Genomic DNA, 25075 nt, shown 5'->3' with positions numbered 1-25075 from the left:
TCTTTTTTGCTGAACAAAGGACAAGGAGCCCAGTGATGGGAAGACATGTCAAACAAAAGTTACTCACATTAGGGCTGAGAGATGGGCAGGTTAAGAGCACTTTCTGATCTTGCAGAGAAATGGGGTTCAGTTCCCAGCACCCACATGATGGCACATGACTACCTGTAACTACAGTTGTAGGGATCTGACGCCCTCCTCTGGTTGCATGTATGTGGTACATTGATACATGTGGTAAACTATCCATACACATAAAAAATATTATTTTAAAATGTCCCATGTTGATCTGCTGACAGAGAGGCAAGGAGGAAAGACAGAAAGCTTCTGGAAAACCCCCTATGAGTGATCATGCCTCTTGAGGACTCATAAGTGCGGGGAAAGAAGTCCTAAAACATCTCTTTAAAAAGATAGTTTATTTTATCTAGGATTTGAAAGTAGCAAACACGTCTGTAACATCTGCTGAAGACGAGCGAACATCTACTGAGATGATAAATCAAACATAAAAAGATGCTGATGATGGATGAGAAGAATTCCATGTGGCAGGGGCCGCGTGCGGCGGGGGAGGAGGCATTGTCTCCTTTTTAGACGGTTCCTTTTCTGAGAGCACAAGTGCTCTCTGTGTCCTCCTGACAGTGCAGAGCCACCAAGTTAGACAACATAATAGCAGCCTTTGTTCTGTCCACCCTGTTTTGCTGCTCCCATTCTGGGCTGCTCCTCAGGCTCACCCAGAGGCAGGCAGACGCTGGTTTGCAAGTCCAGCAGTGCTCCACCCCCGAACTGGTGGGTGGGGGTGGGGTGGGGAGGTGATCCAAATGTGGATCAGAGGGAAAAATGTGTCACCACTGACTGCGAAATGACATGCCACCCAGCCCCTCACACCGCACAAGAGGCCTGTGTCTTGACCACATTGATGAGCTATTCTCTTGAGTCACTCAGACACAGAAAGGGTTCCCAGAAAGTTAGGGCCACTGTTCTCTCACATGCAATGTACTACACACAGTGCACAGGTGCACAAGTCCATTGAAATTAATGTTCAATTACACCCAGAGGAGCACAGTCAAGTGAGACACAACAAAGTCAGTGAACTTTGGAATTGAAAATTAGCGTGCGCGCGCGTGTGCACAAGTACAGTGACAGAACAACTTGGAGGAGTCTCTCCTTCCACCGTGTGGACCTAGGTAGCTGTATTAGGCAGGGTTCTCTAGAGGAATAAAACTTATAGAATGCAATATATATATATATATATATATATATATATTCACATATATATGGGATTTATTAGAACAGCTTACAGGCTGTGGTCCAGCTAGCCCGACAACGGCTGTCTATCAACAGAAGGTCCAAGATTCTAGCAGCTATTCAGTCCATGAAGATGACTCTCAGTTGGTCTTCAGTATATGGCGTATATCCAGAAACTGGAAGATGGAGGTGCTAAGGCCAGTGAAGCAATGGACTTGCCAGCAAGAGTGAGAGCAAGCAGGCAAAGAGAGAGAGCTTCCTTCTTCCATGTCCTTTATGTAGGGTGCCAGGAGAAGGGGTGGCTCAGATTAAAGGTGGACCTTCTCACCTCAAAAGAACCAGATTAAAAGTAGGTCTTCCCACTTCAAATGATTTAATTAAGAAAAAAATTCCCTGTGCTGGGCAGTGGTGTTGCATCCCAGCACTCGGGAGCAGAGGCAGGTGGATCTCTGTGAGTTTGAGGCCAGCCTGGCCTACCGAGCTAGTTCTAGAACAGCTAGGGCTACACAGAGAAACCCTATCTTGAAAAATCAAAAGAAAAGAAAAAAAAATCCCTATCTCAACTGGCACCGACTGAGCCTCTGGACGTTCTCAGCTCAGGACACATCCACAGGCCCAGAATGACAGCCCAGTATGGAACTAAATCCTCACCTTCCAGATTCAGGTACGGCTGCCCATCACACCCTCCCTCCCTTCCTCGAATTCAAAAGGGACATTCTGGGTTAGTGCTGGTGTGGATAGAGGCTAGGGCCACGAAGCTCAGCAAAAGAGGCTCTGCCTGGTAGGAAACATGAGGAAAGCCCAGATTTGCTACTCAATCCAGTAGAGAACAGTAACTGGGAGATGTACAACCGAATTCTAGAAATTTAGATGTGCCCTTTTTACCCACATTAAAAAAGAAAACAGGCATGGGCTGGAAAAAATATTTCAATGGTTAAGAGCACTTATTGCTCTTGCAGAGGACCTGGGTTCAGTTCCCAGCACCCACATGGCACCTGTGTATGTGTTGGGCATGCATGTGCCAGGGTGCACGTGTGGAGGTCTAACACCTGAGGAAGCTGGTTCTTTACTTACATGGGAGGTTCCAAGAGGTTGACCTCAGGTCATTGGACTTACACGGCAATCCCTTTCGCCCACTGGGCCATCTCACCAGCCCTGGGTCCTGAAGTTTAAACAAAATGGGTCCATGTTAAGATTAGTAATACGGCCAGGTATGGGCAGTAATCTTGTACAATATGAATATGTATTGCTCTCATTGTTAATAAAAAAGCTGATGGCTACACAGGATTTTGAGGCAGAGAGAATGCTGGGAAGAAGAAGGCAGAGTCAGAGGTATCTCAAGAGAGCAGAAAGAAACAAGATAAACATGCCATGTTGAAAGAAAGTACATCCATGTAGCACAGGTAGATATGAAATATAGCGTTAATTTAAAATGTAAGAGTTAGCTAGTAACAAGCCCGAGCTATTGGCCGAGCATTCTATAAATTAACATTAAGTCTCTATGTGGTTATTTGGGAAGCCAGGTCTTGACAAAAAAACCTGCCTACAATTATTCCTAGTGCTAGGAAGCCAGAGCAGATGGATTCTCTGAGCTTGAGTCCAGCCTGGTCTCTAGAGTGAGTTCCAGGCAGCCAGAGTTACACGGAGAAACCCTGTCTTAAAAACAAAGAAATCCTTCACAGCCACTTGGGTTTGAGTTAATTCCAGATGTAGTAAAGATGATAACCAAGAAATAGCTATGACCAGTCATCCTTGTCAACTTGACACACAATCATATCTCCTTATGTCATGCTTAATTTCCAGTGAAAACAATAACCAGGTCATAATTTATACCTAACATGATACAACTATCCCTTATACAACAGCAAAAAGCATTATATGTTTAGAATGGGTAGCAATGTCCTTGAGGCCATTCTTTTAGTATCTTAAATATAAAATATGATAATCACTGAAAACTCTCTTAATTATGGTTATATTACATGGTTAAAAAAATTCAGGAAATATGTCAACTCATGTCAACTATAATCCTTTCTATAACTCATCACGTGGCCTTAGATGATGTTTAGCTTTACCTTCGTCTATGACCCATTCTGTATTTCCTCCATCCATGGCAAGAGCCTCAGCAGGTCTTGGCTCTTTTCCTGGAGGAGTGACCCAGACCTTCATTCCTGATGCGTCTGTGCCCTTTGCCATCCTGCCTGGATCAGGCTGTTGTAGTTTCCCATGGCTTTAACCACAGGACATGGTGGCACCAAGAGATGCCCTAAAGGGTCTCCTGTACTCCAGACACAATCCACCATCCCAATGGTAATCGGGATCAGTCACCCCTCCTAACATTGCTATTCCTTTCTTAGCCTGTTAGTTTAAGGGCATTAGAAGCCCAACAAAATGACCAGGGGGGCGGGAATCTGAGCTTCCAGGTCAATGGGATGTTTGTTGTGGCTCCTAGCAGGAGCACTCTCCACTCTGGAACCAAACTTTTAGACCAACAGAACTTAAGGTTGCTGGAACAGGAAGCAAAAAGTTTCCTAGTGGGTCACTAGGGGTGATGGTGAATGGAACTATTTCCTTTCTACACCTTGATTCCTGAACCCTTGGGTCCTGCTATGGGAGAAATCACACCATCTGTTGAACGCTGATTCAAATCATATACTCCCTTCTGGACAACCCTGTTCCAGGCTTCCAGCTGCTGCAACCTAATTGATGCTGTAACAGTGTCTTCAAAAGGACATTCTATCTTTTTCTCAGGCCAGCAGCTTCAGAATGGTGGGGGACATGGCAAGACCAGTGGATTTTCATGATCGTGGACCCACTGTCATATTTCTGTGGCTGTGAAGTAAGTTCCCTGGTCAGAAGCAATACTGTGTGGAATACCATGTTGGTGGAATAAAGCATTCTGTAAGTTCACATTCTGTAAGGATGGTGGTTCTGGCAGAAGCCTTACTTGCAGGAAAAGCAAACCATAACCAGAATAAGTACTACTCCAGTAAGGATGAAGAGTTGTTCTTTCCACAGAGGAAGTGGTCCAAACATAGTCAACCTGCCAACCGGGTTGCTGGCTAGTCACTCCAGGGAATGGTGCCATATCTGGGGCTCAGTGTTGGTCTCTGCCATTGGCAGACCTGGCACTCAGCAGCAGCTATAACCAGGTCAGCCTTGGTGACTGGAAGTCCATGTTGTCTAGCCCACGCATAACCTCCATCTCTGCCACCATGGCCACTTTGTTCCTGGGCCCGTGAGGCAATGACAGGGATGGCTGGGGAGAGAGGCTGACTGTCCACAGAACAGGTCATCCTATCTACTTGATTACTGAACTCCTCTTCTGCTGAAGTCACCTTTGATGAGCCATTTCCATGGACACAGCCCATGAATCTTCACATCCCATGCCCATTTGGAAATCTATTCAAATACTTCTTCCTCAGATGTCTTTCTCACCAATTTTCTAAAGGTGCTCTTTCCATGTCCCTGACCACCCAGCCAATCCATTGGCTACAACTCATGCACCAGTGAACATTTGCACATCTGGCCATTTCTCCTTCCAAACAAAATACATGACCATGTATACTGCCAAAAGTTCTGCCCACTGTGGAAAAATATCCCTTTGCCTAAGTCTTTCGGGGTTGTCCCAGAAAGGGCTTGTAAAGTAGCTGCAGCTGCTGTCCACTTCTGGGTGGTGCCTGCATAACATGAAGAACCATCAGTAAACCAGGCCCTTGTCTTCTCTTCCTCAGTCAACCAATCATAAGGCACATCCCATGAGGCTCTAGGTGCATGCTTGGCATTCAGATGGCCTTGTAACTGGAGTAGAAACTTGCTCCACAATCCCAAAGGTCTCTTCTGTGACTCACCTATAGGGCCTGCCAGAGGCTCCAAGCAGCATCCCTATCTGCCACTGACACCTCCAGTACCATCAGCTCTGCTGGAATCCCGTGGTCCATGCCTTAGAGCAGCCCGCACAGCAGCCTGGACCTGGTGAAGAGTCTGCTCCTGCTCCAGGCCCACTCAAAGCCAGCAGCTTTCCGAGTCACTTGGTGTATGGGTTTGGGAATACCACACTCAAGTGAGGAATGTGCTGTCTCCAGAACCCAGACGGACCCACTGCATGTGCTTCCTTCTTGGTGGTGGGAGGAGCCAAGTAAAATCATTTATCCTTCCCTTCACCTTGGAAGGAGCATCTCTGCATGCTCCACAACACTGGACTCCTTGAACTTCACTGAGGAAGAAGGCCCTTCATTTACTTCCCATCCTCTGATATGCATATGTGTTACCAAAGAGTTCAGGTGGTTGCTACCTCCTGCCCACTTGGTCCAATCAGCATGATGTCATCAATATAGTGTACCAATGTGATATTTGGTGGAAGAGACAGATGATCAAGATCCCTTCTTACTAAGTTGTGACACAGAGCAGGAGAGTTAAAATATAAACTGTAAAGGTATACTGCTGCCCTGCCAAACTGAAAGCAGATTGCTTCTGGTGGTCCTTATGGACAGGTTTCAAGGAAACGGCATTTGTTCGATCAATAGTTGCATACCATGTACCAGAAGATGTGTTTACTCTGCTCAAGTAAGGACACCACATCTGGTACAGCAGCTGCAATTGGACTTACTCCCTGATTGAGTTTTCAACAGCCAACTGTCATCCTCCTTGATCCGTCTGTCCTCTGCACTGGCCAGATGGAGAGTTAAAGGGAGATGTGGTGGGAACCACCACCCCTCATCTTTCAAGTCCTTGATGGTGCCACTAATATTTGCAGTTCCTCCAGGGATGTGATAGTGTTTTTGATTCACTATTTTCTTTGGCAAAGGCAACCTTAAAGGCCTCCATTTAGCCTTTCCAACCATAATATCCCTTACTCTAGAAGTTGGGAACCAATGTGAGAATTCTAACTTCTAAGTATAACTACCCCAATTACGTATTCTGGGACTGAGAAAATAACCACAGGATGAGTTTGGGGACCCACTGGATCTACTGTGAGTCAGACTTTAGCCAAGACTCCATTAATCACCTGGCCTCCACAAGCCCCTACTTTAACTGGAGGGCCACAGTGTTTCTTGGGATCTTCCAGAATCAGCATCAATTCAGAACCAGTATCCAACAGACCCCAGAAAGTATGATCATTTCCTTTCCTCCAGTTTATAGTTACCCTTTTAGAAGGCCATAGGTCCCTCTGGGAAGGACTGGAGAAAGGCTAACAGTGAAACTTCTGGTATTTTACCAAGATCCTTCTTCAGGGGAACCTGGCCCTCCAAGGGGTTCTGGGTCCGGCTTAAGTCTGGAAGTGATTCATCAGCCAAGATCCCCTTTTGCCACCATCCAATGGAGCCTTTCTTCATTTGTTTGAGATTTTTCTGCTTATTACAGTTGGAACAAAAATTCAGTAGGTTTCTTACCTATTTCATGCCTGGAAACACCATGATTGATTAGCCACTACCAGTCATTCCATAGTGAAATTACCTTGTCTGTGCTGATGATTACGTTAGGCCATTATGAACATTGGTTTGCCTATGCTGCCCATTACAATAACTATGATCACCTTGCCTTTGGCCATCTGGTCCCTGCTACCTCAGGTCTCAATTAAAAGCACTGCATTTAATTCATCCAGTTGAGCAGCAGCACCTCCAAACCGTAAGGTCTGGCACAAGGAGAAGGGCGACAACAGAACTCTTCAATGTGCTGGGTCCCCTCTCACCATTTTGTGTCTTTTTAGGGGCAGTGAAGGGCCTGTCTTCTGGGCGTCCCTGACATGGAGGATTAGGTTTTTACCCAGTGTACCCACTCTGGCATTGTGATTTCCCCAAACCTTTAAATCCCTTTATCAACAGCTGAGGGAGAGCAGGTATTTCCAAGTGTTTTTCAGTAGGTCATCTGTGTGTGTGTGTGTGTGTGTGTTGTGTGTGTGTGTGTGTGTGTTTTGTTTTTTTGAAACAGGGTTTCACCGTGTAGCTCTGGCTGTCCTGCAACTCACTCTGTAGACCAGGCTGGCCTTGAACTCACAGAGATCTACCTGCCTCTGCCTCCTGAGTGCTGGGTTTGAAGGCATGTGCCACCATCGCCAATCTCCTTTTTTTTTTTTTTTTTTTTTGTTTTTGTTTTTGTTTTTGTTTTTATGAGACAGGGTTTCTCTACATAGCCTTGGCTGTCCTGGAACTCACATGCTGTGCATGGTGACTCATGCCTTTAGTCCAGCCACCACAGAGGGCAGAAGCAGGCAGATCTCCGAGGTAGAGGCCGGCCTGATCTATAGAAAGCCAATAAAGAAAAAAAAAGATAGACTTTACCTATGTGACTTCTCCTGCCTCAGGCTCCTGAGTGTGTGATTATGGGTGCCTGTTACCACTCCTAACTAAACATGTGATTTTCATACTGTTTGAGTTCTGGTGAGTTATCCCATGGAGTTCTCAGTTAGGGTCCTGTGTGTGGCTTCCTTGTGATTAGATTCAGGTTGCATGTTTTAGGCAGCCCTCTGTGAACCAACGTGGCACAAGGTTTCTCTGCTGCTGTTCTACAGTTTTCTCCTCTGTAAGGAATCAGTACCTTACGGGAAGATGCTCTGAGATTACATAAACATCCCATTTCCTGTCGTACTTTCAAAAGCTCCCAGTGTCAGCATCACTGATGACTCTTGCCTGGAAAGACTGTCACTGCAGTGGCTGAAAACTAGTTTTGTTTATTTTTTTAAAATAACTTGCAGTACTTCGAACAAATCAAACTGAAATAGAGAAGATCAAGGAAAAATCTACAATGAAAACATACCCAGAACTCTCTAAATGGCTCAAGAGGAAAGGATGCTTGCTGTCAAGCATGATTATCTCAGTGGATACGGGAAACCATGTAGAGGAAGGAGAGAACTGACTCCCAAAGGTTGTCCTCTGTCCTCCACATACAGAGTGTGCGACAAGTGTGTCCACAAGTATACACATATATACAGAATAAATAAATGTAAAACAAAATAAAAATGACATCCCCAAAGTCATTCTCAAAGATGGAAAAAGTAAAGCTGGGCATGGTGGCCTATGCCTTTAATCCCAGTACTTGGGAGGCAGAGGCAGACGGATCTCTGTGAGTTCGAGGCCTCCCTGGTCTATATATCTACATATCTCTACATATGGAGTCACAGGACAGACAGGGCTACATAAAAAGACCCAGTTTAAGCCGGGCGTGGTGGCGCACGCCTTTAATCCCAGCACTCGGGAGGTTGTGAGTTCGAGGCCAGCCTGGGCTACCAAGTGAGCTCCAGGAAAGGCGCAAAGCTACACAGAGAAACCCTGTCTCGAAAAAACCAAAAAAAAAAAAAAAAAAAAAAAAAAGACCCAGTTTTAAACAAGACAAAACGAGACGAAAAGGGAAATCAACAGCCTGGCGGTGATGATGATAATAAAGTGTGTCTGCATCTGCAAGCCTCGGAGTGTGCTTCCAAGAGAACGGTGACTTCTAAAAGCCTCCGCTTCAATACACACCATCTCCATGTTAGCTACAGGCTATGTTTGCACGCTGGAAGAATCTAATTTTAGAAGGAGCTAAAACATCCGCCAGGAGTGGGCACAGCAGGAATCAAGTCCAGAAGAACTCGAGGCCTCCTGGGGTCAGCCCGTGTCTTCTCTTAAGACAGCAGAAGGTGCATGAGCCTTGGCCTGGTGTCACAGGAGGGTCACACCAGCCCCGACCTTCCACAGGCTGGGTACCTGTTCACCTGGTTAAACACACAGCCTGCCTGCCACAGACAGCCTGTGGTGCTGACTGGTGCTCTAATATCCTGCAGCTTAATTAGCAAACCTCCCTGGGAGCACGGTCATTAAGCCAGCTAAAATACAGTAGCAAGTAGACTGAATCCCCAAAGCTCGGTTGGCAAGCCAACGCAGAAACAAAGGAAAGAGGGCTGGAGAGATGGCTCCGGAGTAGTTTGGGATGCTCCTTCACAGGACCTGAGTTCCTTTCCTATCACCCACATCCGGCAGCTCTCAAATGCCTGTGAACTCTAGCTTCAGGGCTTCTACACCCTCTTCTGGCCTCTGTGGGTACCTGCATATATATGCACGCCCCACCCCCCACATATACCTGTAATTAAAAAATGAATCTTTAAAAAAAAAAAGGTGGGTTGGGAGGGAAAGACCATCTCCAGGTGAGCTCAAAGTACTGGTAACTCATGTGGCGGAGGCGGCGGCAGCAGAGGTCCCCTCTGCCCAATCAGGGCACTCATGAGACCCATGGACCAGCGCTGCTGCTTCCAGGGTAACTAGGTCCGGCTGCTGCAAACACCATTCCTCCAAGGCATTCATCCGCCCACAAAAGAGTGTATAGTATTTTTTTATACAGGTGCCTGTGTTCAGGCTTTTGACCACCCCTCGGCTCAGTCCTTGACTACATAACCATTTTCAAAGAAGTCAGGCAGGCCCATGGGAGCCAAGTCGAGCCCGATAGCAAGCAGCTCATTGTTTCTCCCTGAGCCTGCAACTGGAAACCTGAAAGTCACCCCACCAACACGGCCGCGGGCCGAGATGCTAACCATCGCCAGGACACTGGTGACCTTCAAGCCACTGAGATTGACAAAAGCGATGTGGTGAGCCATGGCAAAGGGAAGACCCCCTCGCAATTATGGGACCCAAGTTCAGCGCTGTCACGATGTGAACAAACACGCATCTTAGGATCAGTAAGAGGTAAGGAGATGTTAGGTGTGGCTAGGATGCAGGAGACAAAGGCCTCCTGTGGTCAAACTGGGAGACCGAATCAAAGTCTAACCTCTCCTGCTTTCTTGTTTTCCATCCCAAATCCCTCACTGCTCAGCCGGGCAGGACCTAGCCCTCTGTCTCATTCAAGGGCAGGCGAAGGACTGTACCTATCTCACCTCAGGCCCCCGGTGGGTGTGGCACCATGCCTAGGGCCCCCTCTTCCTGGGTTAGTACTTCCCCCAAAGCATGCAAGGCCGAGGCTCCCCCAGTCTCCATCCTGGCCTCACAGTGTGATTTCAACCCGTGACACACACACACACACACACACACACACACACACACACACACACACACCCCGCTTTTTCTCTTTTTCTTTTTGTTGTTGTTATTTTCCTGGCTTTATAGAAAAATAAATAAATAAATATAGAAAAGCCAAAGCACTTTGAGCATCAATGTCAAAACAGTCAAGATTAATGCAGAACATTACAGCTGTCTTGTTTTCCTGAACATTCCCGTAGCAACATGCCATACTCGCAAAGCATCATGTTTTATGTGTTCTTTTAAACAAATATTTACTGGCCAGGAATGCTAGCAAGGGCAATGGCTCTGGTCAGGGAGGTCTCCGCTCACAATCTGAAAGATGGAAGTCACAGGAGTGTCGTCCGCAAAACTCTCCATCCGTCAAACTGAGTAGGGCCTGGGAACAGCGAATGTTTCCGGAAGGACAAACAGCAACTCTTTTTTATGCCCGGGGAAACATTAAGAAACAGCACACCACAGGCCACACCACCCAACACAGAAACCATCCAGGCCAGACCTTGGCACACGGCACATTTGGCTGTATCCTGTTAAATGTGGGCTAACCTGATCATAGAGGGGGGGCTTGGCTTCCCTAGGGAGAAGGCTAATCCTGAGCCGAATCCAGGGAAACTTAAAAAGGCAGCCCCTGCACTAGAACTGACGCCCAGGCCCAGTCCAGGGACAGACAGACCCGAGCCCTGGGTGGGCACATGAACTGCGAGGCCCCGAGGAACTCACCGGGAAAATGAAGCTTTGGGTCCTCCTCGGTGAGTCTGATGGAGGCCCTACTCCTGGGAGCCCGGGCCTGGGAGCCTGGAGAGGAGGAACAGGAGGCCGGGGAGCCTCAGAAGATGGGGCAGGCCACCAGGGTGGGGTGGCTACCAGCAAGGACGTCGAGAGGACGGAGCGTCTGCGGAGGCCACTGGGCCTGCCACGCACGCAGCCACTGGGCCTGCCACGCATGCACGCACGCACGCACACCCACGCAGGGCGTACTCACCGTTACAACAGGTGGGCTCCGCTCACTCACGTGCTCCGCTCACGTGGCCCTGCAGGGGGGGGCACACAACCACGTGCCCGCTACCGTCCTCGGCGGTTGGGGTCTGCTTCTGGTTTTCAGCCAGCGCTCTGTGCTCACACTTTATGCCAATCGTACCACCTAACCCCCCCACCTGGGAGCCTTGCAGTTCACAGATCCGGGTGCGGAATACTTGGGCTTGTGGAGAGAAGAGGAGGTGTCGAGATTTGAACCCGGAACAGACAGTTGGCATCTTCATGATCCGATTTTTTCCCCCGAAGTCGAGACGCTGCTACAATGTGTGTGTTGCCCGCCGCTCGACGCCTTCCACCAGTACCGTTGGCCGCGTTCTGCTTTGAGCCCAGATCTCTGTTCGGGGTGCACATCTGTGTGGGCATGCAAGCAGGAGTCAGGGATGTCAACCCTTCAGATTCACATTCAACAGACACTGCTTGAGCCCTGTCCCTGCATCTGACATTGAGCTAGGGTATTTACACACATGATTTCGGTTTAGCCTCAGCCGGTCCCGTCTTCGGTGAAAATCCCTGCCCTGCACTCTTGAGGAGCTGGTGCTTCATTAGGCATCACGCATGGCTAATGAATGATCTGCCTGCCCTGTGCTCCAGGCAGGAGGGCGGTAGAGCTAAGCTGAGCTTTGCCAGCCGGTCTCTGGGACTTTAGCAGAGTCGGTCTCCTGAGGGAGCCCTTCTTGGGGGGGCCGGGTTAGGACGTGCAGGATCACAGCCGCCCTGGTGTGCTGAGGGGGCCGTCTTGTTTGACCTTTATTTCTTTTAATGGGCCGCTTAATTCATCCGGCTTTCCAGTTGTCACAGGCGTTTTCAATTTTAATTTAATTAGTTGTTTCTTTGAGACAGGCACTCACTGTGTACCTCAGGCTGACCTCGAACCCTAATTAAAAGCTCCAGTCCTCTGCCCTCGGCCTCATGAGGGCAGGGTTTGCTCCAGGAATCAACCCCGTCCTCTCTGAATTCCTTTCTGTGTTTTTGGAAAGCGCCTGCCATCTTAAATGTTTAGGCAGGTCCCTCTTTGAAAGTTTAATAGAAAGAGACGGCGCCAGACCCGGCAAAATGAGAATAACCTACAGAGAGAGGATAATAACTCCGCGGACAAACTGCTTCCAGAAATAGGGCCGCATTTGCTTTCCCCAGCCGGCTAGAGGGCGCCAGTGCCCTAGCCAGTTTTCAGACAAGAACCAGCTCGAGGCCCCCTGCTGGGTTGATGGGAGCCCAGCCTGAGCCCAGGGCTGTTGTTTCTATTGGCCTGTGTCTTTCCTCCTCTCCCAGGAAGATCCTTTTAATTTAGGGGACTCCTTGTTCAGGTTTTGTATCTTTAGGACTTTTTTTTGCATTCATCCAGGGGATCCTGGAAAGAGTGGACAAGGAGGTTTGGTAAAACTGGGCAGCTTCAGACCTTGCCTGTCCTTTTCCCCCTGAAGATGCCTCTCCTCTTGGGATCTGCTTCCTTTGGTCTTGCTCTAGAGCGCTGTGGAATATTTGTTTACACTGCAAAGACGTGTCTCTGTCTAAGGCGCCGTCTGAGTGATTTAATAAAGAGCTAAATGGCCGATAGCTAGGCCGGAGTCAATAGGTGGGACACCTGGGGAGAGAGAGGCACTGAGGGGGGATGAGCCTCGGAGCCCAGGGGACGCCAGGGAGACACTGAAGAGGTCAGATAGACAGTACGGAGTAGAGGGACCAAACCACGTGGTGGAACGTAGATTAATAAAAGCAGGTTAATTGAAGTCACAAGAGCTAGTGCGACCAGCCTAAGCTAGTGGCCAAGCTTTCATAATTAATAAGAAGTCTCGACGGGTAGTGGTGGCACACGCCTTTAATCCCAGCACTCGGGAGGCAGAGGCAGGCGGATCTCTGTGAGTTCGAGGCCAGCCTGGTCTACAGAGTGAGGTCCAGGAAAGGCGCAAAGCTACACAGAGAAACCCTGTCTCGAAAAAACCAAAAAATAAAAAAAATAAAGAAGTCTCTATGTCATTATTTGTGAGCTGGTGGCGGCCAAAAATGTTTACACTAGAGAACCACATACATATGTACCCACACCTGCCTAGGGAGCCTATTGAACCAAAGTCAATCTCTCTCCTCTGTCTCTGTCTCTCCCTCCCTCCCTCCCTCCCTCCCTCCCTCCAGTAGCCCAGGCTGATCTGGAACTCACTACATAGCCTAGGGTAACCTCCAGTTCACTGCAATCCTTCCTCATTCTCCCAAATGCTGGATTACAGAGCTTAGCCATCATCACTGACTGTGAATGGATCTCCTAACCTAGGAAACAGGTAGCTTTAGGGCCTAAAGCTGAGGTCGAAGCAGGGGCTGTCCAGACAGAACAGTGCCAAGCACTCCCCCTCTGTCCTCCCAGAACCACCCTGAGCGTCTCTCCCTGTTGTCTCTGCTGGGGGCTGGAGGGGGGCCACTTCCCTCCACATCTGTGTTAAAGGACTTCCTGGTGTGTTCCTAGAAGGCTGCCCTAGCTGCCAGAGGAGTTCACTGGTAGGAAAAGGGGGAGGGGAGAGGTGTGGGCTTTTGTCTCACACCTGCGCCCCTCTCACTGCGGTAACACGAATTCCTAAATGGTCTTTTAACAAAAAACCTGGAGCCATAATATTGGGTGTGAATGCTGAAGGATCAGAGAGACAAAGTTACAAGCCACCTCTTACTGCTGGGACTCCTTATATACCCTTCTCCGCCCATCCATATCATTTCCTGTCTCAACTTTCCTAGCGCTGGGATTAAAGGCATGTAACTCCCAAGTACTGGCATTAAAGGTGTGTGCCACCACCTGGCTCTGTTTCTCTCCTAGACTGAGTCAATCTCATGTAGTCCAGGGTGGCTTTGAACTCACAGAGACCCAGACAGATCTCTGCCTCCCGAGTGCTAGGATTTAAAGGTGTGTGCCATACCGCTGCCTGGCATCTATATTTAATCTAGTGGCTCGTTCTGGTCTCTGATCCTCAGGCAGATTTATTAGGGTACGCACCCTGCTTTGGCACAGCCCTGACCAGGTAACAATTCCACTGTGCCCGGTGGGTCTCATGGAGGACTCAGTGAGGCACCTGACAACGGGTAAGGGCTGACTCCGGCCGCCCGGCTGTCACACTAGACTCCTTTTGTTCCATAAAATAAAAGATGCCTTCAATAAGCGTGCGTCTTTATCTGACCCCTGAGCCCTGTGATAGCGAGGCCTAATGCTGACGGCAATTCCAGAGGACCCATTTTGGATTTGTGGTGTCTGCATAAAAAAACATTTCACTCTGATCTGAATGGGGTTTTGCTCCAGCAGCCAACCAGAGATTCAGCCTTGGTCTCATCCTCCTCAAGCCTCCAGAGGGTTCCTAGGAGCAGGCCTAGCAGGACCGAGGAGCGTTTTACCCCCTTACCCCAGCCATTATTTAAAACTTGCCTAGCACACACCTGCCATGGTGCCAGGGACGCTGGGGCCACTAAAGCTCAGCCTCACATCACAGCTAGCAGACTGAACCTGAAGAGCCTTTTGACTCCATTACTTCAAGTTTTATTGGTTCTGACCATACCAAGGACAGCGAGACACACACACACACACACACACACACACACACACACACACACACACACAGCAGAAATCAAATTTGACTCAATAACCAGCCTTGGCTTTGGTCCATGGAAAAGACTTAATATAATTGTCTTAATATTCAATAAGAATTAGTAAAAAAACAAAAAAACAAAAACAAAAAAACAGCTCCTCCAATTGATATCAGTGGCTGACTCTAAAGAGATCCTTATAATTCTGAATAGGTAACACAGTCACAGAGCTAAAAACACTGAAAATCTGAACTAAAATGTTTTCTTTGTACCCCTGCCTCCCTTCACAGCCCCTCCTCAATCTCGTGCTCACAGAGGTAACAGCTTGTATTCACTTTTCCACGTCCAGAATTCCATCCTCCCTTTTTCACTCAAGACAGGATTTCTCTTTGGATCCCTGGCTATCGCAGGACTCACTCTGTAGACCAGGCTGGCCTTTTGCGAACTCAGAGATCCATCTCCCTCTGCCTCTGGGGTGCTGGGATTAAAGGTGTGTGCCATCACCACCCGACCAGAATCCCTTTAAAAAAAATTGTAGTCTGTGGGCACATGCATGTCATGGTTAGAGTGTGGAGGTCAGGGGATAGACAACTTGTGGAGTCCCCTGTGGGCTCCAAGTGTCAAACTCAGGCTGCCAAGCTGGGCTGAAGCATCCTTACTGAGCCATCTTCCTGGTCCCCATACTTCCTCTTTGTAAAAAGAAGCACATTGAACAGAGCACTTGGAGGCTAACATTTACTGCGTTTCCATTCATTGGCTGTGTTTTAGGCACTTATTCTGACATCTGCAGCAGATTGAGTGGAAGTGGAGGACACTGGGTCAAGTGAGAGAAGCTGAGCACAGAAAGACGAGCACCACAGGTTTCCTCTCTATTGGAAGCTACACAAGATGCCCTCACAGTAACATAGAGATTGCTAGAAGCTGGGAAGGATCAGGAGGGAAGGGAGATAAAGGAAAGCTGGATTCAGTTAGTGCCCACCACACACATGTGTGAGAATAACACACCACAGGGAACCCCATTAACATGTACAATTAATCCATTTTTCCTCTTATTTCTCTCTCTCTCTCTCTCTCTCTCTCTCTCTCTCTCTCTCTCTCTCCCTTCCTCCTTCTTCTTTCTTTTCTTTGCTTCCCTTCCCTTTCTTTCCCTTCCCTTCCCTTTCCTTCCCTTCCCTTCCCTTTCTTTTCTTTTCTTTTCTTTTCTTTTCTTTTCAAAACAAGGTCTCACTGTGTAGCCCCAGCTGGCTGGGAACTCACTACGTAGACCAGGATGACCTCAAACTCACAGAGATCTTCCTTCATCTGCCTTCATCTGCCTCCTGGGTTCTGAGATTAAAGGAGTATGCCACCGCTCCTTAATGCATTCTTAATACAAAAAATAATAAAAAGTAGAACTAAGGCACAGAGTTAGTGTAAGGTAGTTTGCCAGAGTGGCAGCTCACAGAAAATGCAAACGATCAATACACAACTGGAAAGATGTGCCCGAGGCCTTGGCTCTGCACTGCTCATTCAGAAGAGGCAAACAGCAAAACCCCTACCGGTGGGGAGCAGGAATCACTCCAAACTTTTGGGCCAACAACTCAGCAGAATGTGCCAAAGTGTCTCACACACACGCTCCTGTGATCCCAGCTCTACGATGCACTGCCACATGCAGGGAGGCAAACACCCACTCCCAAACCAAAAAACAAGCCAGCAATTTGGCCTGGTCCATGGTGGCCCACTCCTGTATTCCCAGCACTCAGAAGTGGAGGGTACAAGGGTTAAGAGTTCAAGGCTAGCCTGAAGTACAGAGTGAGCCCACATAAAGCAGTGTTTCTCAACCTTCCTGATGCTGCAACCCTTTAATACAGTTCCTCACGGTGTGGAAAAATATAAAACCGTTTTGTTGCCGCTTCCTAACTGTAATTTTGCTACTGTTATGAATCATAATGTAAATATCCGATATGCAGGATTTCTGATGTTTGACCCTCAAAGGGGTTACGACCCACAGGTTGAGAACCACTCCTCTACAACCGAAAGAGCTGGGATGTACCTCAGTGGTAAAACACCTGCTACCATGGGCGCTTGGTCTGGGACATCTTCTGCTACTATGGAGGAACCACATTATCTTTCTAGTGCTTCTGACTGAGCTCACTTGAGGCTTTTGAAAAAAAAGAATCCTCAAAAACAAAACCCCAGAAACCTGAATATTCACCAGGGGGATACTTGGAGCCATTCCAGTACATTTATAAAGAATATTATGCAGCAATTATATGTTAGATATATCTATGTTTTTATCTGGAGCATGTCCACAAAACAGTCTTTAAAGTAGAAAAGCAATTTATCAATCATTTTATATTTTTATCTCACAAGTAAATACATTCCATGTATATGCACTTCTTTATACCCGATTCTTCGAACATATTTACATAAGATTGGAACTGGTCCCAGGGGATATAACACAGGGCCCTGACTGAAGACACTTTTGTTGTCACCCTGGAGAATTCTAGGAGGCAGAGCTTCCAAATCCCACAATACACAAAGGATGGCCTCACCTCCCCCTGCTTCAAAATCATTTCCAGACTCAAAATGTTAATTGTGCTGAGGTTGAGAAAGTTTGGCTTGGAAGGAGAGGCAGGAAGAATAAACACCACATTGCCGGCTTTTTTCTTACAGATTTGTTATGGGATTTATTACAATGTGCTTTTATTTTGAAAACTGGATGGTTTGAATTAGAACGGCCCCTATAGGCTCATATATTTGACGGCTTGGTCATTAGGGGTAACACTACTTACAGGGATTAGGAGGTGTGGCCTTGGTGGAGTAAGTGTGTTACTGGGGTGGACTTTGTTTTTTTTTTTTTTTTTAATGTATTCAATTTATTTTATGTGCATTGGTGTGGGGGGGTGTCAGATTCCCTGGAACTTGAGTTACAGACAGTTGTGAGCTGCCATGTGGTTGCTGAGAATTGAACCTGGGTTCCTCTGGAAGATCACCAGTGTTCTTAACCACTGAGCCATCTCTCAGGCCCGACTTTGGGGTTTTAAAAGCCAAAGCCTGTGGATCCAGAGGTAGAACTCTCAAGCTACTTTCCAGCACCATGTCTGGCTGTGTGCCGTTCTGCTCTTTGCCATTATGACAATGGACTAATGACTCTGAAACTGTGAACAAGCTCCAATCAAATACTTTTCTTTTATAATGCTGCCATGGTCATGGTACCTCTTCACAGAAACAGAACACTGACTAAGACAACTAAAAATTACCTTATAAGGTAAGAAATACTATTCAATAAAAGTTGATTGTTTTGACCAAAACAATGAAGGAGTTGCAGATTGTTCCGCAAGGGCAGAGATAGCAGTGGAGGGTGGACGGAACTGGAGGCAGGAGGGGATGGGAACACCCTGCAGCCTGGTCCTGAAACTGGTGCTCATGTACACAATCTTACATATGTGTTCATGTGTGTGCATATATATGTACATGCATATGGAGGTCAGAGGTTGACACCATGATGCCCTTGATTACTCTCCCTGTTGCTGTGGATATCGTTCTATATAAATAAAACACTGAATGGCCAGTGACCAGCAGGAATATAGTCGGGACAAAGAGAGAGGAGAATTGAGGAAACAGGAAGAAGGAGGAGAGACACTGCAGCACCGCCAGGACAAGCAACATGTAAAGACGCCGGTAAAGCCACCAGACACATGCAAGGTATAGATTTATGGAAATGGATTAATTTAAGCTATAAGAACAGTTAGCAAGAAGCCTGCACGGCCATACAGTTTGTAAGCAATTTAAGTCTCTGTGTTTACTTGTTGGGTCTGAGCGGCTGTAGGACTGGCGGGTGATAGAGATTTTGTCCTGACTGTGGGTCAGCAGGAAAACTCTAGCTACACCCTGTTATTTTTTTTGTGTGTGTGTGACAGAGTCTCTCACCGGACATGAGCTCACCATTTTGGCTAGACTGGCTGACCAAGGATCTTGCTGCCTCTGTTTCCCAGTGTTGCTATTACAGGTCTGGCCTGCTGAACCCAGCTTTATGTGGGCACTAGAGCCCAAACTCAGGGTCCTATGGTTACATTTTATGGACTGAGCCATTTCCCAGCCTCCACACTGAAAGGACCAAGCAGACACCATGACAGGCTGCCCAGTCTTCTCTCAGAGATCAGGCCTCAATTTCAGTTTCCTGAGACTTGAGCAAGCAGTTTCTGGGAGGGCCCATGAACAAAAGACATAGTCCTTGCAGTAGCTCCCTTCTGCACGTACTCTGACTGCTCAAAGTTCAGTCAGATGTTTACTGTCTGGGACCCCTCACAAACTTAGAGTTATGTGCATGAGTCAAGGACAGAGCCTGGACCACTGAGCCAGCCCCCACAGTCAGTATGTGCTTGGCCAGCCAGCCCCTATGGCGGCTCAAGGACAAAGCCTGGACTTGTGCTGGACTGCCCCCAAAGTGGTAATTGTAACCACCAACCAGTAAAATTCAAAGGTTACATACCCTCACCCAATTAAAAGAGAACAGAGATAAAAGTAGACCAATCCGAGTTGCACCCGTGCAAACCTCCCCCACCCCCCACCCCGAAGGGCTTGTGGATTTTGCCTTTAAAAAGCTAGCCACACAAAGAAAGAGCAACTCCTCCCTGATTCACTGTATTGGGTGTAGGAATGAGTCCCCTGTCTAGACTAGTATCTGCAGAATAAACCTTGCTGTTGCATTCTGGACATCCAAGGTCTTCAGTGGTCTCTTTGGGGGGGGTCACAATCTGAGCATAACACACACATCCAGTCTTGCTGACCAGATTGAGGGTCAGATTTTCTTGAGCCGGACAAGTCCTGACAAAATTCTCCTATTTTTAGGAAAACCTATGAGAGTGAGAAAACAAGTATGTATTGGTTACCTTTCTATTGCTGTGATAAAAACAACTGTGACGCCCAAGCAACTCATGAAAGTGTTAATCCGCTCACAGTTTCAGAGGGTTAGAATGCATGATGGGGGAACAAAGACTTTGATGGCAGAACATCTGGGAGCTCACATCCTGATCTGAAAGTAGGAGAAAGCAAGAGACAGAGCTAACTGGGAATGGAATCTTTTGCAATCTCAGAGCCCACCACCAGGGGCCACATCTCCAACAAGGCCACACCTCCTAGTCCAAACAGTTTCCACCAACTGGGGACCAAGCATTTAAACACAGGAGCTATGGGGGCATTCTCATTCAAATCACCACAGAGTCGAAGCTAAAATTTTACCTTGGGCCAGCAGGATGGCTTAGTGGGTAATGGATGGTACTTGCCACACAGGCCTGAGGACAGAGTTCAAGCCCCGGAACAGAAAGTTAGAAGGAGAGAACTGACTCACAGAGTTGTCTTCTGACCTCCACAAGCATACTGTGGCATGTGTGCGCCCACATATGTGTACACACACACACACACACACACACACACACACACATCTTCAGTAATATAAAATAAAGTTTTAATTTCCATATTAGAGCTTGGAATTTTCCATTTTACAGTGAGGCACTGGGGACTTATATCAGAACTGAATATTCACTGGCTTGCTAAGAGGCAGGTTAGTAGATATTCACTGAAACAAAGGTTGTGGTTAAGATAGGAAAACTCTGGCTTAAAACAGGTAAATTAAACAGGATTCTGTGGTGATATACTGTGTAACTAATAAAATTTGCTTGAAGATCAGAGGACAGAACAAGCCACTAGATTAAACATAGAGGCCAGGCAGTGGAAGCACACACCTTTAATCCTAGCACTCTGGAGCAGAGATCCATATGGGTCTCTGTGAGTTCAAAGCCATCTTGGATTACATGAGATTGTCTCAGTCTAGGAGAGAAACAGAGCCAGGTAGTGGTGGCACACACCTTTAATCACAGCACTTGAGATCTCATGCTTTTGCTTGGAAGCACACACGCCTTTAATCCCAGCACTAAGAAGGAAGTAATATGGCTGGGTGGAGAAAGGTATATACGGCGTGAGGAGACAGGAACTTTTAGGCTGGAGACCTTTTGGTGAAGACTCAGGATTTCAGTCAGAGGATTCGTGAGTTGGCAAGGTGAGATGTGGCAGTGAGATCAGCATTTGCCCCAATATCTAGCTCTGGGTTTTGTTGTTGTTGTTGTTTTAATGAAAAGACTATTTAACATTTGAGTTACGGGATTCTTTGCTGCAGCCTGATCAGACCGTCACATTTGCAGCATGCATCTGCAAGAGAGGATCCTCAAATGAAGGACTTCCTTGTCTCCATCAAGTCCTGTTTCCAAAGAGTGTATTCTGAAAATTTGCATTTGATGGAATACAAGAAATACTCACTAGTATTAGTTTTTTTGACTGTTACCAAAAGGAAAAAAAGATGGATGAGCTAGCTGATGGGCTGGCTGTTTTTAATTCCCCTCACCAGACACCTAATGCAGGTACAAATCAATAATAAGTCCATGGGGAAGTATTTCTTGAACCAAGGAATTTTTTTCCCAACTTAATCCGGATGACTGTAGTGGAGGTCAGGAAGGAACATTGAAAACCATGCCAGTGAAAACCATTTTCAAACAGGATCAAGGAATTTGGGCCTCAGAACAGAGACTTTTTTTTTTCTCTTGAGGGCGGCATCCACAAAGACCAGGTTGGTTGCTCTGAAGGAATGTTTCACCAGCCCCTTTTGAAAATAACCCGCAAGGGGCAAATGGCAACATCTGGGAATTCAGTCCTTCGTAGTTAGCCACAAATCGACCTATAAGCTTCATATTTGGTCAAGATTTACTAAAAGTTATTTGATAGTATCATATGCCAGGCCTCTGCATGGTGTTGGAGATTCTGTCACTGGGGCACATTTAGGGAAGCATAGTGTTTCAGGAATATTCCACAATGTGAACAAAATGCTAGTGGTCAGTGTTTGAAAGTCTTCCAGCCGTCTTGCCGTGCGTTTTCACACTTTACCTGTCTGTGTGCAGTGGGAGCAATGGAAGATGTTTTCTGTTTGGAGACCTTTGGCCACAGTACTACTGTCATTTCCACTTGCATTATTAACTCTCCTTCCTTCCTCCTTCTAGCATGCTCCTCATTGGTCCATAACCTCACGGAGTAGCCACCAGGAGGTGTCCTACATCCATCTCTGTCCCTGGGGCTAACACCATCACATCCCATGACACTGCTGTAGGAGGAAATGGAGGTGGTGCAAGCCTTTAATCCCAGCAGAGAGAGCCAGATTTCTGTGAGCTCGAGTCTGATCTACAAAGCGAGTTCCGGGTCAGTCAGTACATAGTGATACCCTGCCTAAAAAAAAAAAAAAAAAAAAAAAAAAAAAAAAAAAAAAAAAAAAAAAAAAAGGAAGAGAAACTGAGCCAAGACTGTGGGGAGGTCCTGCCCAATTCTGACAGGGTGGACAATGCAACAAGTTGGTGATGGCTAATGCTCTGCCTGAAGACCCGAACCCGCGACTAACAGGCAGAAGCAAACGAAAAAGTCTTCCTGAGCTCACGCCCAAGTTTGCACCATTTGTGGGCTGCAGCAGGTCCCTGACCGACGGGGAACTTAAGCTTCCAACAGCACTTCCACAACAGGAACGCCTAGGTGGCTGGGACTCAGAGGCGCGAGCCCGCAAGCGGAACAGCACAAAACCGAAAGCCGCTGTCATGGTTACTGAAGCCACGCCTCCGGGACTGAGGGAGGTCTGCGCGGCGGGCGAAGAGGCAGAGCTGCTCATGCGCAGCATCTACCTTCGCTGCTCGGCAGGCTGGGGGGGTGAGTTGGGGAGGAAGCGGAAGGCTGACTGGACGTTGACGGACGCCCATCACCGGAAGTCCCGCCTGTCTTGCCGAGTCTGTTCCCGGAAGTGCATCTGCTTGTCTCGGGCGAGATGGCTTCAAGGTTACTTCGCGGAGTGGGCGCTCTGGCGGCGCAGGCCCTGAGGGCCCGCGGGCCGGTGGCGCGGTTGCGACGCGCTCCATGGCTCTGCAGGTACGTGGCCCGCTGGGCGAGCCGGGCCGGTGTCCGTGGCCTCCGGGGTGGTTGGTAACGGGGCGGCGAGCGGGGTCGGCCATTGAGCGCCTCCGGGCCCCGTTGACCACCTTCCGCCCCGGGAGCCTGCGTTCCGCGCGTGCTGGCTGTGAGTTCGGCCGCCCGCCCGCCCGCTGCTAAGGTGCCCCGTCTGGAAGGTGCCGGGTGACCTTGGGAGACAGGGACTATTATTGAGGGATGAGAAAGGACTGGACCGACTTTCAGATTGCAGCCAGGACACTCTCATTGACTTGATTTTAGAAAGAGGTCGAAAAACAAGCTTCGGCGGTTGGTGGGGCAAGCTTCTCCTAAGGCTCTGGGAGTCATGACTCAGTGGGTTTAGGGGACCGTGGAAATACTTGGAAACCCACCAAAGATGCTTACAATGTCACCTTGCCCGTGTTGATCATTTTAGCGTGTATTTATCGCGGTCCTATCTGTTGACATTCATTTTCCTTCCTTTAGGTGGTGTTCCTACTGATGAGGAGCAGGCTACAGGCCTGGAGAGGGAGATCATGATCGCATCTGAGAAGGGACTGTGAGGAAAAACTCTCTGTGTCCTCTGGAGCCCTTGGACGGGGATGGGATTCGTGGAGTCTCCTGTCAGCCCGCATTTGGTCCTGGAAACCCAACTTGTAGGAACAGCCCCTTTGCAGTATAGTTAGTTGTGGGGGATGTCTGGCATAATTAGTCACTTCTTGTCTTTTTCAGGATCCATACAATATGCTACCTCCAAAGGCAGCTTCAGGCACCAAGGAAGACCCTAATTTAGTCCCGTCCATCACCAACAAGCGAATAGTGGGCTGCATCTGTAAGTACCTTGCCTTTGTTTTCTGGTCCATCTGTTTATAACCTGCTACACAGGGTGTCTATAAATTGCTTCAGATACATGCATGTGATTGACTGTGTGCATAAAGATACTCGTATAAATTGTTGTAAGGGTTCTGACCATCTCAAGCCTCAGTATGCATGAGAGGCCACCAGATTCAGATGCCCTGGAACTGTAGTTATACAAGCGAGGTTGTGAGCCACCTGATATGAATACTGGGAATTGAACTCAGGTTCTCTGGAAGAGCAATCCATGCTCTTAATTGTTGAACCATCTTTCCAGCCCAGATTTTTATGCACACACACACAAACACAATGCATATATACATATATACACATATACATATGTATATATATATACATATATATATATACATACATACACGCACACACACATACATATATATATGTATAACTTGTATGCCAGGCATTAGGGATACAAACAGTACTTATCCCATTTTGGGATTCTGCGTAGGGAATGGAATTGTTGGAACCAACAGTGACCCTGATACAAGGTTATTTCACTCAGCCCCATTTTTTAATTTGAAGAGCAGAGCTTGAAGTGATCAGAGTCAACTGCAGTTTTGTGGGTTGTTGGTTTTTTGGCCCCTGAAGTGTCTGCAGGAAAGAGATGAATGTTGAAAGTCTGCTGTGTACGCTGGAGCTGGATGACTGAGCCACCTTTCCCTTTCAGGTGAAGAGGACAACTGTACTGTTATCTGGTTTTGGCTGCACAAAGGCGACGCTCAGCGATGCCCAAGCTGTGGAACCCATTATAAGCTGGTGCCCCACCAGCTGGCCCACTGAGCCCCTGCGTTAACTTTTCAGAACGTGATGGAAAATTTCTCTCTAATAAAGACTAGCCATTGTATTGGCTCCTCCCATAGGTGGCTAGTCTTTCTTCTGTAGTTTTTTTGTTTTCTCTGTGTATTCTTGGCTGTCCTGGAACTCCCTCTGTAGACCAAGCTGGCCCTGAACTCAGAGATCGGCCTGCCTTTGCCTGCCGAGTGCTGGATTAAAAGTGTGTATCACCATCACCACCACTACCGCCTGGCTTCTATAGATTTTTTATATTGAGATCAGCTATTTCTTAATACTGGCTTGACATCTACTCAGAATGTAAAATCAGTATAGAGTTAGTTTTTTTTTTTTTTTTTTTTTTTTTTTTGGTTTTTCGAGACAGGGTTTCTCTGTGTAGCTTTGCGCCTTTCCTGAGACTCACTTGGTAGCCCAGGCTGGCCTCGAACTCACAGAGATCCGCCTGCCTCTGCCTCCCGAGTGCTGGGATTAAAGGCGTGCGCCACCACCGCCCGGCTAGAGTTAGTTTTATATAAGGATGGAAGGGGCAGAAAGTAAGGGAGATTTTAAAGGGTGGAAGCAGTGGCGGTATTTGGACCTTGCGTGGATCTTGATGTTTTTGTTCTTGCAGTGCTAATGATGGAATAACTGGGCCACATGCTAGT

The 25075-nt window shown here is 47.6% G+C and overlaps 1 protein-coding gene and 1 long non-coding RNA gene across 2 annotated transcripts in view; one reads left to right on the top strand and one right to left on the bottom strand.

Annotated features, from left to right (window-relative positions):
• LOC114690550 (protein FAM178B-like) overlaps positions 1-11479 on the bottom strand; it is a gene marked incomplete at its 3' end in the record, with an annotated part of 46687 nt that extends 35208 nt beyond the window's left edge. Inside the window, exons 1-2 of the mRNA XM_037201812.1 lie at positions 11233-11479; positions 10941-11015 (exon numbers count right to left, since the gene is read on the bottom strand). Of these exons, the coding sequence (XP_037057707.1) occupies positions 10941-11015; positions 11233-11479 (322 nt within the window). The remainder of the gene's footprint in view (positions 1-10940; positions 11016-11232) is intronic.
• Positions 11480-23474: 11995 nt separating this feature from the next.
• LOC114690549 lies at positions 23475-24520 on the top strand. Its single transcript, XR_003734097.2, has 2 exons — positions 23475-23595; positions 24307-24520. It is a non-coding gene; the product is annotated as an uncharacterized LOC114690549 (long non-coding RNA).
• The last annotated feature ends 555 nt before the right edge of the window (positions 24521-25075 follow it).

This window comes from Peromyscus leucopus, unplaced genomic scaffold (assembly GCF_004664715.2).
Source record: "Peromyscus leucopus breed LL Stock unplaced genomic scaffold, UCI_PerLeu_2.1 scaffold_149, whole genome shotgun sequence".
In the NCBI taxonomy this organism is placed as follows: domain Eukaryota; kingdom Metazoa; phylum Chordata; class Mammalia; order Rodentia; family Cricetidae; genus Peromyscus; species Peromyscus leucopus.
This window is presented reverse-complemented; position numbering and strand designations above follow the sequence as displayed.